This window comes from Argentina silus (genome assembly GCF_951799395.1).
Source record: "Argentina silus genome assembly, chromosome: 16".
NCBI classification, from domain to species: domain Eukaryota; kingdom Metazoa; phylum Chordata; class Actinopteri; order Argentiniformes; family Argentinidae; genus Argentina; species Argentina silus.
The window spans coordinates 389105-403340 of NC_139670.1; the positions used below are offsets into that span (position 1 = coordinate 389105).

Here is a 14236-nt window from a genome sequence, read left to right on the forward strand (position 1 = left end):
GACAGAGCTCTACAACACCAGGATGGTCAGGAGGAGGACAGAGCTCTACAACACCAGGATGGTCAGGAGGAGGACAGAGCTCTACAACACCGGGATGGTCAGGAGGAGGACAGAGCTCTACAACACCGGGATGGTCAGGAGGAGGACAGAGCTCTACAACACCAGGATGGTCAGGAGGACAGAGCTCTACAACACCAGGATGGTCAGGAGGAGGTCAGAGCTCTACAACACCAGGATGGTCAGGAGGAGGACAGAGCTCTACAACACCGGGATGGTCAGAACCTTTATCCCACAGTCTGCTGGGATAAAGGTTCTCTGGCTCTCTGGTTGTCATGACATCATAATTCTGCCTTTGATCCAATTTACTGTCAAATATTTTCTAACTTCTGAAACAGAGGAGAACTGGGGGGGGGTTCTTCCCTTTCAGAAGTCAACATTAAGATAACAACATCTCTCCAAAGCGTTGTGGGAAACATGCATGAAATAACACCTCAGAGTGTTGATCATTTATACAAAAAGTAGTTTTATTTGTCACAAATAATTAATCATAAAAATCAACGATAAGTCCTACAGAAAGACTGGTCAAAGAGAGAGAGAGTTTATTCTAAAAAATACAGCTTCGTATGTCATCATTATAATACAGTTTGTCCTTAAAAATGACCACAAAATGGCCGCCGTCAGCACCCCCGTCTCTGCTCCTCGTCAGTGATGTCATCTGCCACAACATTCCACTGATGCAGCAGGTCAATCACGTGGAAACAGAGAGACATAAAAACTACAGTTGCCCAACCTGCTAAATGTCAATTCTCAAACATTTAGAAAAAAAATAAAAAAGATTGAAGAAAAATTGTGAGAAAAACATACAAATAAAATCATAATGCTAATTCTGTAAAGCCCCACTCCGCAGTTTAACAGCTTTGAGATCCTCCACCCCACCATTCCTCTGTCTGTCCCCAGACCTGTCTGTGAGCCCACTCCTGGCACGACAACAAACGCAACTGGTGGATCTGATCTAAACCCTCGACACCATACCTTCTGACACTAGAGACTGGGTCTGGGGTGGAGACTGTCACCTGACCAGGAACACCAAGGGGCCCCGGCTATGGAAGGCCCTGAGTTTTCTTGGTCAGGTCACATGATCAGAGAAACCTCTGGGCCCTAAACAACAAAACACAGTTCTAAGAGTTCCAACCAAGTAGAAAAGTTGGGGGTAAAAATAGAAAAGTAAAATCCAAGTTAAGACTGTGGGGAGGGGAGGAACACAGAGACTGAGGGAGGAACACAGAGACTGAGGGAGGGGAGGAACACAGAGACTGAGGGAGGAGGGGAGGAACACAGAGACTGAGGGAGGAGGGGAGGAACACAGAGACTGAGGGAGGAGGGGAGGAACACAGAGACTGAGGGAGGAGGGGAGGAACACAGAGACTGAGGGAAGAGTCCAGGACATCCTGTCTGTGCTCCTTCTGATCGGTTGAGGGTCACAGGAAGTAGTCAGCCACTGGCTTCTTGGAGGGGATGCCCCGCGTTTCCTGCGGCGCCGCCTCAAATATGATGTAATCTTTCTGAAGGTGCTCATCCAGCTCCAAGATGGCCGCCACGTTACCACACCTGAGAGAGGAGGAGGAGAGGGAGGAGGAGAGGGAGAGGGAGGAGGGGGAGAGGGAGGAGGAGGAGAGGGAGGAGGAGGAGAGAACTTTATTAGCTGACTGTAACATGATAAAGACCAGGCAGTAACAGCAGTCAATCATCCACCTGGAGCAGTAGTACTGGTTGTAGTAACAGGTAGATAGTAACCCTTACCTGGAGCAGTAGTTGGGGGCGGACCACACAATCTCGTACCATAGTATAATATATAGTAACAGGTGTGTTATGGTATAGTATTTACCTGTAGTAGTGTTTACCTGTAGCAGGGTAGTGTTATGGGGTAGTGTTTACCTGTAGCAGGGTAGTGTTATGGGGTAGTGTTTACCTGTAGCAGGGTAGTGTTATGGGGTAGTGTTTACCTGTAGCAGGGTAGTGTTATGGGGTAGTGTTTACCTGTAGCAGGGTAGTGTTATGGGGTAGTGTTTACCTGTAGCAGGGTAGTGTTATGGGGTAGTGTTTACCTGTAGCAGGGTAGTGTTATGGGGTAGTGTTTACCTGTAGCAGGGTAGTGTTATGGGGTAGTGTTTACCTGTAGCAGGGTAGTGTTATGGGGTAGTGTTTACCTGTAGCAGGGTAGTGTTATGGGGTAGTGTTTACCTGTAGCAGGGTAGTGTTATGGGGTAGTGTTTACCTGTAGTAGGGTAGTGTTATGGGGTAGTGTTTACCTGTAGCAGGGTAGTGTTATGGGGTAGTGTTTACCTGTAGCAGGGTAGTGTTATGGGGTAGTGTTTACCTGTAGCAGTAGTTGGGGGCGGACCAGACTGTGAGCACCGTCTCGTTGAAGTGCCATTTGTAGCCCTCCATGACCAGCTGGTGAGCTCGGCAGATCATGTCGATGTCGTTGGCTGCGTTGAACTGAGCAACCACATCACTGCCGAACAGGTAGCCCGCCCCCCTGGGGCTGACCCCCCACCCTGTGGTGTCTGGAGGAGAGGTCAGAGGTCAGTTAGAACCCTAACAGGCCCCCCTGGGGCTGACCCCCCACCCTGTGGTGTCTGGAGGAGAGGTCAGAGGTCAGTTAGAACCCTAACAGGCCCCCCTGGGGCTGACCCCCCACCCTGTGGTGTCTGGAGGAGAGGTCAGAGGTCAGTTAGAACCCTAACAGGCCCCCCTGGGGCTGACCCCCCACCCTGTGGTGTCTGGAGGAGAGGTCAGAGGTCAGTTAGAACCCTAACAGGCCCCCCTGGGGCTGACCCCCCACCCTGTGGTGTCTGGAGGAGAGGTCAGAAGAGGGTTACGGTTAGGGTTAACCCTATCCTTTACCCTCTAACCCTAACCTCTAACCCTTCAGGTCAGAACATCTAGAGGTCACTATTACAACACAGCATGCTCTGACACCACCAGCCTCAACACTGACACCATCAGCCTCATCACTGACAACAACACTGACACCACCAGATTGGTTGGAATAGGAAGCAGTGGTTTCACCTCCCGCCTGCTGGGATTTCAATCAGTACACACACACACACACACAGCCTTACCCTCGGGGTCTGACCACAGCAGGTCACACATGGGTCCGTCGTGAGGAACTTCCTGTTTCCTGTCGATGGTTCTGATCTGGTCCAGGGTCTGGATGGAGGGGGAGAGACCACCGTGCACACAGAAGATCTACACACACACACACACACACACACACACACACACACACACACACACACACACACACACACACACACACACACACACACACACACACACACACACATTAACATAGTGTGGAAGGAGGAAGGAACATGTAAACTCCTACAACCACAGACTCTGCAAGGGCTCCTCTCAGGCATGCTGCTAACCTCCTTATACAGCCTCTCCCACACACACACACACACACACGCACACGCACACAGGCGCACACAGGCAGGCGCACACACACACACGCACACACACACACGCACACACACACACGCACACACAGGCGCACACAGGCAGGCGCACACAGACACACGCACATGCGCACACAGCCCCCCCCCCACCTTGCCGTCGATGATGGCGGAGAGTGAGAGGTAGTCGAAGATTTCGGTGCAGTAGCGCCACACGGTGACGGAGCCGTACTTCCTGAGGCACTCGTCGTAAAAGCCGTACACCTGGGTGATCTGACGAGACTCGTGGTTCCCCCGGATCAGAGTGATACGGTCCGGGTACCGCACCTGGACACACACACACACACACACACACACACACACACACACACACACACACACACACACACACACACACACACACACACGTACAGGGTACAGACAGGAGAGGGAGTCAACAGACAGCATCATAGCTCACCATAGATGTCTGTGCTGGGCTGTCTGTGTGTGTGTGTGTGTGTGGTATACCTGGCTATCAATCTGAACTTAAGGTTTCTATTTAAGTGTGTGGCTGCTGGGAGGATACTACAGGAAGCTGGACGGAGCTCCTCCTCCACAGACACAGAGGTACGCTGGGACCACAGACACAGAGGTACGCTGGGACCACAGACACAGAGGTACGCTGGGACCACAGACACACACATCAGACAACCAGAGAGCTGTCAGTCAACATGACCTAGCAGAGAGGGGGTCACCTTGAGGGCGAGCAGCAGCAGAAAGGTCTCCACGCTGTAGAACCCTCGGTCTACGAAGTCTCCCATGAAGAGGTAGTTAGTCTCAGGAACATCACCTCCCACCTGAGAGAGAGAGAGACACACACAGACCAACAGAGAGGTCAACAACATCAAGACATAATGACATGCTCAGAACTGAACACAACATATTCTAAATATGAGCAATAACCATGGCTGCCCATCTCCCATCTGATCCAACGCACCCGGAACAGCTCCTTCAGGTCATAGAACTGCCCGTGGATGTCCCCACATACCTGCACCACCACAGAGGAAGAGGACAACCAATCAAATGAGAGATACGTGTTTGGATCAGAAGAGGTGAGGCGATTCATCGTTACTTACTGTAACCGGGGAGTCCACCCTCTGAACATTGCTCTCCTCCACTAGAATCTCTCTGGAAATAACACACACACACACACACACACACACACACACACACACACACACACACACAGTCTGTCTGTCTGTCTGTCTGTCTCTATAAACAGGTGTGTGTGTGTCTCTATAAACAGGTGTGTGTCTGTCTGTCTCTATAAACAGGTGTGTGTCTGTCTGTCTGTCTCTATAAACAGGTGTGTGTGTGTCTGTCTGTCTCTATAAACAGGTGTATGTGTGTCTGTCTGTCTGTCTGTCTCTATAAACAGGTGTATGTGTGTCTGTCTGTCTGTCTCTATAAACAGGTGTATGTGTGTCTGTCTCTATAAACAGGTGTATGTCTGTCTGTCTGTCTGTCTCTATAAACAGGTGTATGTGTGTCTGTCTGTCTTTATAAACAGGTGTGTGTGTGTGTCTGTCTGTCTTTATAAACAGGTGTGTGTGTGTGTCTGTCTGTCTTTATAAACAGGTGTGTGTGTGTGTCTGTCTGTCTGTCTTTATAAACAGGTGTGTGTGTGTGTCTGTCTCTATAAACAGGTGTGTGTCTCTATAAGCAGTGTGTGTGTGGTCTGAGTGTATGACCTGGCCTTGGCAGACACAGGTGTGTGTGTGTGTGTGTGGTCTGTCTCACCTGGCTTTGGCACAGAGGGCCTTGACCTCGTTCTCCTTAATGAGCTCACACCTCCTCAGCTGGTCGATCTGATGGTCCAGATCGCTGGTGTCACCCATGGTCGACCGCACGCCACGGGACCAAGGACTGACGGCTCTCTCCCCCTCTCCGCCTGTCTGCCTCTCCGCCTGTCTGTCTGTCTGTAAACCACAGAGGAACATTGTCTGTTCCAGTCTGTCCCAGTCACAGGCTGCCCCCACCACACACACACACACACACACACACACACACACACACACACACACACACACACACACACACACACACACACACACACACACACACGAGTAGTGGAGGGGCCGGGGAGAGACAACTAAACAGCCAAACACTGTGTGTGTGTGTGTCTGTGTGTGTGTCCTCTAGACCATAACTAAAGAGAAAGCCAGTCATCAACAGCAGGTTGTTGATCAGTGTTTATCTGGCTGGTTCAGGATGCTAGCGGACGTTAGCTCGTAGCGGCGGACCGACGTCGGTAGGTAGCAGTGTCCGGCCAGCCTGTCCGGCCAGCTCATCAGCTCAGAGGAACCACAGAGGAACCACATTTCTGACCATATCTCACCCTGTGCGTTAGCCTGGCTAACTGTCCGACAGCTTTAGGAGGAATAGCTAACTCAGCTAGCATGCTACGCTAACTGTATATGCTAGCTAGCCGGCTAGCCGCGTCCAACGCATGTTATGGGGGGAAGCTAGCTCACTGGGCTAGCTCGCTAGCGGACAGGCTAGCCGTGTTAATATGCGGGTAAACCGTTAAAAGCGAGTTGAAATGACGAGACAAACCCTGAACACGGACCGTCAACACACGACCGCTGCTGTCTTACCTGAGACGTCCGGCTTTGGCTTTAACTTCTCCCAGCTGAGCGTGTAGCCTCCTTCACTTCTCTGTCTGTCTGTCTGTCTATCCGTCTGTCTGTCTGTCTGTCTATCCGTCTGTCTGTCTGTCTGTCTGTCTGTCTATCCGTCTGTCTGTCTGTCTGTCTATCCGTCTGTCTGTCTGTCTGTCTGTCTGTCTATCCGTCTGTCTGTCTGTCTGTCTATCCGTCTGTCTGTCTGTCTATCCGTCTGTCTGTCTATCCGTCTGTCTGTCTGTCTGTCTGTCTATCCGTCTGTCTGTCTGTCTATCCGTCTGTCTGTCTGTCTGTCTATCCGTCTGTCTGTCTATCCGTCTGTCTGTCTGTCTATCCGTCTGTCTGTCTATCCGTCTGTCTGTCTGTCTGTCTGTCTATCCGTCTGTCTGTCTGTCTGTCTATCCGTCTGTCTGTCTATCCGTCTGTCTGTCTATCCGTCTGTCTGTCTGTCTATCCTGTGTGTGTGTGTGTGTGTGTGTGTGTGTGTGTGTGTGTGTGTGTGTGTGTGTGTGTGTGTGTGTGCCGGGTCATTAGCGCCTCCTCTGAGTTGAGGGTGACTCTACATCCAGACCTCCGGACAGGAGGAGGTTGAGATCCACGACACTAAGAAAGACATATCACTGGAGTCTTTTCAATCGATTTAATCTAATCCATTTAACCAATTTACATACAATAATGAAAAACACTTGTAACAGTAAACTTCATAACATCCAATAAATCTTTAAAAATCTATTATTTATTTAATACATTTTCAACAATACGTGTGTGTGTGTGTGTGTGTGTCAATATATAGTGTACAGTACCAGTCAAAAGTTTGGACACACCTTCTCATTCAATGGTTTTTCTTTATTTTGTATTATTTTCAACATTGTAGATTAATATTGAAGACATCAAAACTATGAAGGAACACATATGGAATTATGTCGTAAACAAAAAAGTGTTAAACAAACCAGAATATGGTTTATATTTTAGATTCTTCAAAGTAGCCACCTTTTGCTTTGACGACAGCTTTGCACACTCTTGGCAAGTTTGTGTCCAAACTTTTGACTGGTACTGTATGTATGTATGTGTGTGTGTGTGTGTGTGTGTGTGTGTGTGTGTGTGTGTGTGTGTGTGAAAGAGAGAGAGAGAGAGAGAAAAAAGGGAGAAGAGAGTTTTCGATGGCGGGGGGGGGGGGGGGGGGGCTTGTTGTATTCTTTCAGACAGTCAGTGCTTCCATCTCTTCACTCTTCACTTGTCTTCTTCAGTTTGTTCTTTAGCTCTGACATCATCAGTGGATTCCCAAACCTGGTGAGAGATGTTGGACCGAAGCATCAGCCTTCGCCACTGAACACCAACAATGCAACCAGCCATGACGTTGACATTCAGTGAGACAGACAGAGACGGGTCTCCACGCTGTCCATTACCCTGCAGTGGCTCTAGGACACTTATTGTGCCAAATGTTTTCATATTAGACAAAAGACATCACATCACTGAGAGCTAAACAGGGAGAGCTGACCCTGTGCTCTGAGCTCTGATCTCCCTGGGGGTGTGCACATGTGTCTCGGGGGGGGGGGGGTGCAGTGCATGTGTTGTCAGTCTGATTGTATGGCAAATAAAGCATTTGAGTGTAAACTCTACCCTGTGTGTCTTGGTGGGGTCCATCTAGGCCTACTCTCTGCTGCCCCCTGCTGGGCAGGTTCATCTCTGACCTCTGCTGCAGGTTCACCTCTGACTGGCTCAGTCTCCGCTTTCTGTTGAAGAGAATGACAAGGTCAAGTCAGGTTAGTTTACACAGAACCAGACACACCAGTTTACACAGAACCAGAGTCTGTAGTAAGGCTGTGTTGTGAAGTTCTCCTGAGGGTTTACGTTAATAAAGTTTTCTCTATTTTATAGTTTTATTGATTGGTACCTGAGGGCTGGCCTGTGTGTGTGTGTGTGTGTGTGTGTGTGTGTGTGTGTGTGTGTGTGTGTGTGGTACCTGAGGGCTGGTCTCTGTGTTGTTGTTGTCCTCCTCTCTGTTGAACCCTGCTCCAAGGCCTGGACAACATCAGACAGATTACACATTTGAGAATGGAAGAATAAAGAGAGGACAAAGTCAATAGCTACAGCACATACCAATTTATTGAGAAAATAGTCTACATTACAAAACATATCATTTCCCCATTTCCCCACCTCTGTCTTACCTGGCAGTTTGATTCCGATGCCCCCCATAGGCCTCCCTGTGGGTCCTCTGATTGGCAGGTCCAGGGGGGGTTTGGGGAGGGAGGGGCGCGCAACAAGCTCCTGGGTGGTGGGAGCCACAGAGGGCATCTTCAGGAGAGAACGGGGGTCCCTGGGTGGGCGGATTTGGGGGTTCTTAATGGCGATTCTAGACTTCTGAGCAGAAAAGTCCAAAATGGAGCCTTCAAACTGTAGATGTGTGAAAACCCCATGTACAGAAGTTAGTGACAAAATACTAATTAAATTATAATACTCATTTGCCTTGAAAATGTTTTAATTATGTTATGTATAATTATATTATATCATTATAACAAATATATATGTTTATATGTCTAATCATCACCTGCAGCTGGAAGTCTTCATCTCCAGGCTCCGCCTCTGATGGAGGGCTGTGTCCTGGTTCATCCTCCACTCTGTGTTCAGCTAGTAATCCTTTATCTGTCTCTACTGCTTCCCCTGTAATCGGTAACTGGCCCTGTGATTCTAAACCTGTCTCCTCCAGCACACCAGGCCTCACTGGTTCTCCTGGTAACAACACCTCTGTCTCCTCCTCCTCCTCCTCCTCCTCCTCCTCTCTGAGCAGCACAGCCTCTGCGTCTTGTGATAATCTGACCTCTCCCTCCAGGGACTCCTCTGGAATGGTAATCTCTGTCTGCTCCAGTAATCCAGCCTGGTATGATAATCCAGCCTCTATTCCAGTCAGAGGTCCATTCTCTGTTTCGGTCATTAATTCAGTCTCTATCACTACTGTGTTCTGGATCTCCGTGTTCCGGGTCTCCTGGGCCTCAGTGTTCTGGATCTCCGTGTTCCGGGTCTCCTGGGCCTCAGTGTTCTGGATCTCCGTGTTCCGGGTCTCCTGGGCCTCAGTGTTCTGGATCTCCTGAGTGTTCTTGATCTCAGTGTTCTGGAACTCCTGGGCCTCAGTGTTCTGGATCTCCTGAGTGTTCTTGATCTCAGTGTTCTGGAACTCCTGGGCCCCAGTGTTCTGTGGGTCTTCAGGCTCCTCAGTCTCCTCTGATCCAGGTTCTCCCTCCTCTCCCTCCTCTGCTGATCCAGCCTTGGAGGGTTCAGGTGTTCTGGTCTCCTGAGTCTCCAGAGGTTGGTAATCTGAGTGGGTATCAGTTCTTCTGTCATCATCCCCGTGCATCACATCCTCCATAAACCCAACATGTGTTCCCTGGTAACCTCTGACCTGTGGCTCATCTGAGTCTCCTGGTAATGTGTCTCCTGATAGCACCTTCTCCTCTAATGCCCCAGATAGCACCTCCTCTGGCCTCGCCTCCTCCACTAATGCAGCTGTGCTAGTGTTTGTTATCTCTACCTCTGTTGTGTTCACAGACTCAGCCTCTCTCTCCACTGTGGGCCCAGCCTCAGACTCAGCCTCTCTCTCCACTGTGGGCCTAGCCTCAGACTCGGCCTCTCTCTCCACTGTGGGCCCAGCCTCAGACTCGGCCTCTCTCTCCACTGTGGGCCCAGCCTCAGACTCGGCCTCTCTCTCCACTGTGGGCCCAGCCTCAGACTCGGCCTCTCTCTCCACTGTGGGCCCAGCCTCAGATTCAGCCTCGGCAAAATCTTCTGTTAATCTATCTTTCATCTCCTCTGTTGATCCAGCCTCTGTCACATCTGTGTCCTTCACTGGATTAATCTTAGTCCTGACCGTTTCCTCTTCCTCTCTTGTTTCCTCTGATAATCTAGCCTCTGCCGTTCTCGATGTGTGTGATGGTTCATCTGCTGTTTCTTCTATCTCCTCTGGTAACACAGCCTCTCCCTCAGTCAGACAGACAGCCTCTCCCTCAGTCAGACAGACAGCCTCTCCCTCAGTCAGACAGACAGCCTCTCCCTCAGCCAGACAGACAGCCTCTCCCTCAGTCAGACAGACAGCCTCTCCCTCAGTCAGACAGACAGCCTCTCCCTCAGTCAGACAGACAGCCTCTCCCTCAGTCAGACAGACAGCCTCTCCCTCAGTCAGACAGACAGCCTCTCCCTCAGTCAGACAGACAGCCTCTCCCTCAGTCAGACAGACAGCCTCTCCCTCAGTCAGACAGACAGCCTCTCTACCCAACATCAGTCTGTCCTCTGTTAGATGCGTTCTGTCTGATAACTCCTCTGGTGACATCGTCTCCATCTTCTCCTCTAGTATTGGTGTTTCTGTCTCTCTGGTTAATTCCACTTCTGTATCAACTGTTTCCCCAGCCTCAGACTCCACTGACACATCTGTCTCCAGTAACCGTCCTGTCTCTGTTGACACATCTGGTATCTCTGCCTCCTTCTGGCCTTCACCCGGTTCCTCCTCAGTCTCCCTCCCTAATCCAACCTTTACAGAGGCCTCTCTTAATCTCAATCCAGCCTCTGGTTCATCTGTGTGCTCTGACAGGACTACCTCTGGCCTAACCATCTCCTCCGATAATCCAGACATCATCTCCGCTGGTTCATCTGATAATCCAGCCTTTGAATCTGACATCCTCTGTAATCTAATCTCATCCTGCGATGATGTCTCCTCTGTTCCTTCTGATGATGTCCCAGTTCTGGTCTCCTCTGTCTCAGGCTTTCCTCCAGCCTCAGATGGAATATATTCCTCCATTAATCCAGCCTCTATCTCCTCTGTTAATCCAGCCTCTATCTCCTCTGTTAATCCAGCCTCTATCTCCTCTGTTAATCCAGCCTCTATCTCCTCTATTAATCCAGCCTCTATCTCCTCTATTAATCCAGCCTCTATCTCCTCTGTTAATCCAGCCTCTATCTCCTCTGTTAATCCAGCCTCTATCTCTTCTATTAATCCAGCCTCTATCTCCTCTGTTAATCCAGCCTCTATCTCCTCTGTTAATCCAGGCTGTGTTGTCTGTGTCTCCAGCAGTCCAGACTCGCTGGTCTCTGTTAGTTCATCGAGCGACTGAACAGCCTCCTCCTCCTTCCCTCTCTCCTCCTCCTTCCCTCTCTCCTCCTCCATCCATCTCTCCTCCTCCTTCCCTCTCTCCTCCTCCTTCCCTCTCTCCTCCTCCATCCCTCTCTCCTCCTCCATCCCTCTCTCCTCCTCTATCTTCAGCAGGTGTGGTGGTTGGGACTCTGTCTGGTTCAGAGGGACCCCAGCCTCTGGCCTCTCTGTCCCCCAGCCTGGTCCAGCCTCTGGCCTCTCTGTCCCCCAGCCTGGTCCAGCCTCTGGCCTCTCTGTCCCCCAGCCTGGTCCAGCCTCTGACCTCTCTGACCCCCAGCCTGGTCCAGCCTCTGACCTCTCTGACCCCCAGCCTGATCCAGCCTCTGACCTCTCTGACCCCCAGCCTGGTCCAGCCTCTGACCTCTCTGTCCCCCAGCCTGGTCCAGCCTCTGTCCTCTCTGTCCCCCAGCCTGGTCCAGCCTCTGTCCCCCAGCCTGATCCAGCCTCTGTCCCCCAGCCTGGTCCAGCCTCTGTGAGGCCCGGTCTCTCAGCCTGGTCCTCCACTACCACACCCTCATCACCCTCCATATCCTGGCCTTGGTTTAAACCTTCATCTGTGTTCTGTTCTGAATCTCCTTCCTCTTCCCTGAGCTCACTCACCAACCAATGGTGAGACTCCAAACCGGGCCAGATGTTTTCTCCGCCCCCCACCTCTGCGGTGTCACGGTGTGCGTCAGCGGTTACTCCTGGTAAACGGGCGCTTCTGAGTTCATCGTCATGGTTCCGCGCTCCCAGGGTGCTCTCTGTCGTGTCCCCGTTGTTGTCTTCAGGAAGTTCCTCTGAGGTTCCTTCACACGCCACGGCGACCTCGGACCCCGGGGTCACGACAGGCTCCTCCCACTGCGACCCAGGGGAAATGACACTGACTGTTTCAACGACCTCCTTCTCTTCCTCCACCTCCCTCTCTTCCTCCACCTCCCTCTCTTCCTCCACCTCCCTCTCTTCCTCCAGCTCTCTCTCTTCCTCCACCTCTCTCTCTTCCTCCACCTCCCTCTCTTCCTCCAGCTCTCTCTCTTCCTCCAGCTCTCTCTCTTCCTCCAGCTCTCTCTCTTCCTCCAGCTCTCTCTCTTCCTCCAGCTCTCTCTCTTCCTCCACCTCTCTCTCTTCCTCCAGCTCTCTCACGCCATCGCTTGGCATTTCAGATTTGTCCATTCCACATGTGTCGTCTCTAGTTTCACATTTCACCAGTTCTTTTTGTCTGTTTTCTGTCCCGTCATGCTCGGTGTGTGGCCTGGCACCTAGCACGTGGCTTTCCACTGTCGCAATTTCCTTATCTTCTTCTTCATCATCATCTGCTTCCTGTACCGTTTCTAGAACTTCTTCTGTGGTGTTATTGCTCCCGCCTACAACCACTCTGCTCCCCTCCTCCTCCTCTGATTCCATCCCTCTCTCCTCCTCCATCCCTCTCTCCTCCTCCATCCATCTCTCCTCCTCCATCCCTCTCTCCTCCTCCATCCCTCTCTCCTCCTCCATCCCTCTCTCCTCTATGCTGTCAATCTGCTCCTCTCTCCTCTGCTCTTCTCCAACAACAGTTGGCTCTTCAGCAGAAACAGACAGTCTATTGTAATCGTCATGACGTTTCCCAGTCTCTGAGGTCATGATGTCTGGGCCCGGGCCTCTCTCTAAGCCCCTCCCCTCCTCCGAGGACCAATCAGACAGCAGTTTTGGTCTGTGGTCACGTTGTTGATCATGCTTCTCAACAGCTCTCTCCTCAGACATCACATGACCATCACTGTATCCATGCCTGTCACTGCTCCCTGAAACACCATCAACTGACCCCTCTTCTTTTACTTCCTCCTCCTCCATCGCTCTTTCCTCCTCCACTCTCTCTTCTTTCCTCCTCTGTTCTTCCAGTTCCCCGTCATCCCTTGCTTCCGTATCATATTGACTCATCTCTTCTTCAGGCCTGTTCTGACCCGCTCCTCCTGGATGCTCTGGGTCTGTCCCACCTCTCTCTTCTGTCTCCATAGAGACCACTTCAGGTTCCTTCTCCTCCTCCCCCTCTTCCTCCTCCTCTTCCTCCTCCTTCTCTTCTTCCTCCTCTTCCTCCTCCTCTTCTTCTTTTTCACCATCTTTCTCCTTCTCCTCTTGCTCCTCCTCCTCATATTGTTCTCTATGGTGTCTTCCCATAGTTACATCTTCTTTTCTTGGCTCTTCATGTTTCATCCCTCCATCCATCTCCTCTTCACCTCCATCCTTCTCCCCCATCACATCCTCACAGGATGAAGTTGTTGTCATGTGTCCAGATAAAGCACAGGTGGATGTCTCAGTGAGGTTGGATGTCTCAGTGAGGTTGGATGTCTCCTCCTCCTCTCTGGCTCCTCCTCCATGTGCCCTCACAGCTGTCGGCTCCTCTGATAGGCCCTCTCTCTCTGTCTGTAACGCTTCTCTAGAGGCATGGAGGCCTGTGTGGACCTCCTCCTCTCCTGTTCTTCCACTCTCTCCCTTCTCTGGTGCTTCGCTCTGGCGCTCTCTGCTGGACTCTACGATGTACTGCACATTCCCTCCGTCTGGCTCTGGACCAATGACAAGGCTGCATTGTTCCCAGGCAACAGCAGGTCGTGGTTTCTTGACCTCAGATGCCCCCCTCTCCTCCTGGCCCCCTCCTCTGACCTCCCCCTCCCCCCTGACCTCCCCCTCCCCCCTGACCTCCCCCTCCCCCCTGACCTCCCTCTCCCTGCCCCCCAGGTCATTTATCTCCCCAACCGCTAGGTCTTCCTGTTTAGAGGCTGTGTTGTTCGTGCCCTCTGGTCTGAGGAACCTGACCACAGCTTCCGTAATGTAGTTCTGTGTGTGTGTGTGTGTGTGTGTGTGTGTGTGTGTTTGTGTGTTTGTGTGTGTGTGTGTGTGTGTGTGTGTGTGTGTGTATGTGTGTGAGTGTGAGTGTGTGTGTGTGTGTGTGTGTGTGTGTGTGTGTGTGTGTGTGTGTGTGTATGTGTGTGAGTGTGAGTGTGTGTGTGTGTGTGTGTGTGTGT

The 14236-nt window shown here is 51.2% G+C and overlaps 2 protein-coding genes across 4 annotated transcripts; both read right to left on the minus strand.

Annotated features, from left to right (window-relative positions):
- Positions 1 to 264: 264 nt before the first annotated feature.
- ppp4cb (protein phosphatase 4, catalytic subunit b) lies at positions 265 to 6361 on the minus strand. 3 transcript variants are annotated; one of them, XM_083687783.1, is made up of 9 exons: positions 6098 to 6361; positions 5241 to 5411; positions 4577 to 4628; positions 4438 to 4488; positions 4196 to 4297; positions 3615 to 3788; positions 3126 to 3252; positions 2378 to 2567; positions 265 to 1608 (listed from the first exon to the last, which is right to left on the minus strand). In XM_083687783.1, exons 2-9 carry the CDS (start codon positions 5336 to 5338, stop codon positions 1479 to 1481), a joined length of 924 nt encoding a protein of 307 aa, XP_083543909.1. In that variant the 5' UTR covers positions 5339 to 5411; positions 6098 to 6361; the 3' UTR covers positions 265 to 1478. The 3 variants fall into 3 exon arrangements, with proteins under 3 accessions (XP_083543909.1, XP_083543908.1, XP_083543910.1); XM_083687782.1 differs by having other exon boundaries at positions 5241 to 5419; XM_083687784.1 differs by lacking the exon at positions 4438 to 4488 and having other exon boundaries at positions 266 to 1608; positions 5241 to 5419; positions 6098 to 6357.
- Positions 6362 to 6763: 402 nt separating this feature from the next.
- On the minus strand, positions 6764 to 10032 carry LOC310817049 (uncharacterized protein). The gene is made up of 5 exons (XM_083687459.1): positions 8673 to 10032; positions 8293 to 8518; positions 8088 to 8146; positions 7745 to 7857; positions 6764 to 7411 (listed from the first exon to the last, which is right to left on the minus strand). Exons 1-5 carry the CDS (start codon positions 9921 to 9923, stop codon positions 7348 to 7350), a joined length of 1713 nt encoding a protein of 570 aa, XP_083543585.1. The 5' UTR covers positions 9924 to 10032; the 3' UTR covers positions 6764 to 7347.
- Positions 10033 to 14236: the final 4204 nt, after the last annotated feature.

Coding starts and splice junctions, on each gene's coding strand:
- LOC310817049 (XM_083687459.1), bottom strand. CDS start 9,923: ATGAAAGATAGATTAACAGAAGATTTTGCCGAGGCTGAATCTGAGGCT. Junction 8,147..8,292: donor CATCGGAATCAAACTGCCAG/GTAAGACAGAGG, acceptor GATGTTGTCCAG/GCCTTGGAGCAGGGTTCAAC. Junction 7,412..7,744: donor ACCCCACCAAGACACACAGG/GTAGAGTTTACA, acceptor ATCTCTCACCAG/GTTTGGGAATCCACTGATGA.
- ppp4cb (XM_083687783.1), bottom strand. CDS start 5,338: ATGGGTGACACCAGCGATCTGGACCATCAGATCGACCAGCTGAGGAGG. Junction 4,629..5,240: donor GCCCTCTGTGCCAAAGCCAG/GTGAGACAGACC, acceptor TGTTATTTCCAG/AGAGATTCTAGTGGAGGAGA. Junction 4,489..4,576: donor GGGTGGACTCCCCGGTTACA/GTAAGTAACGAT, acceptor GTGGTGGTGCAG/GTATGTGGGGACATCCACGG.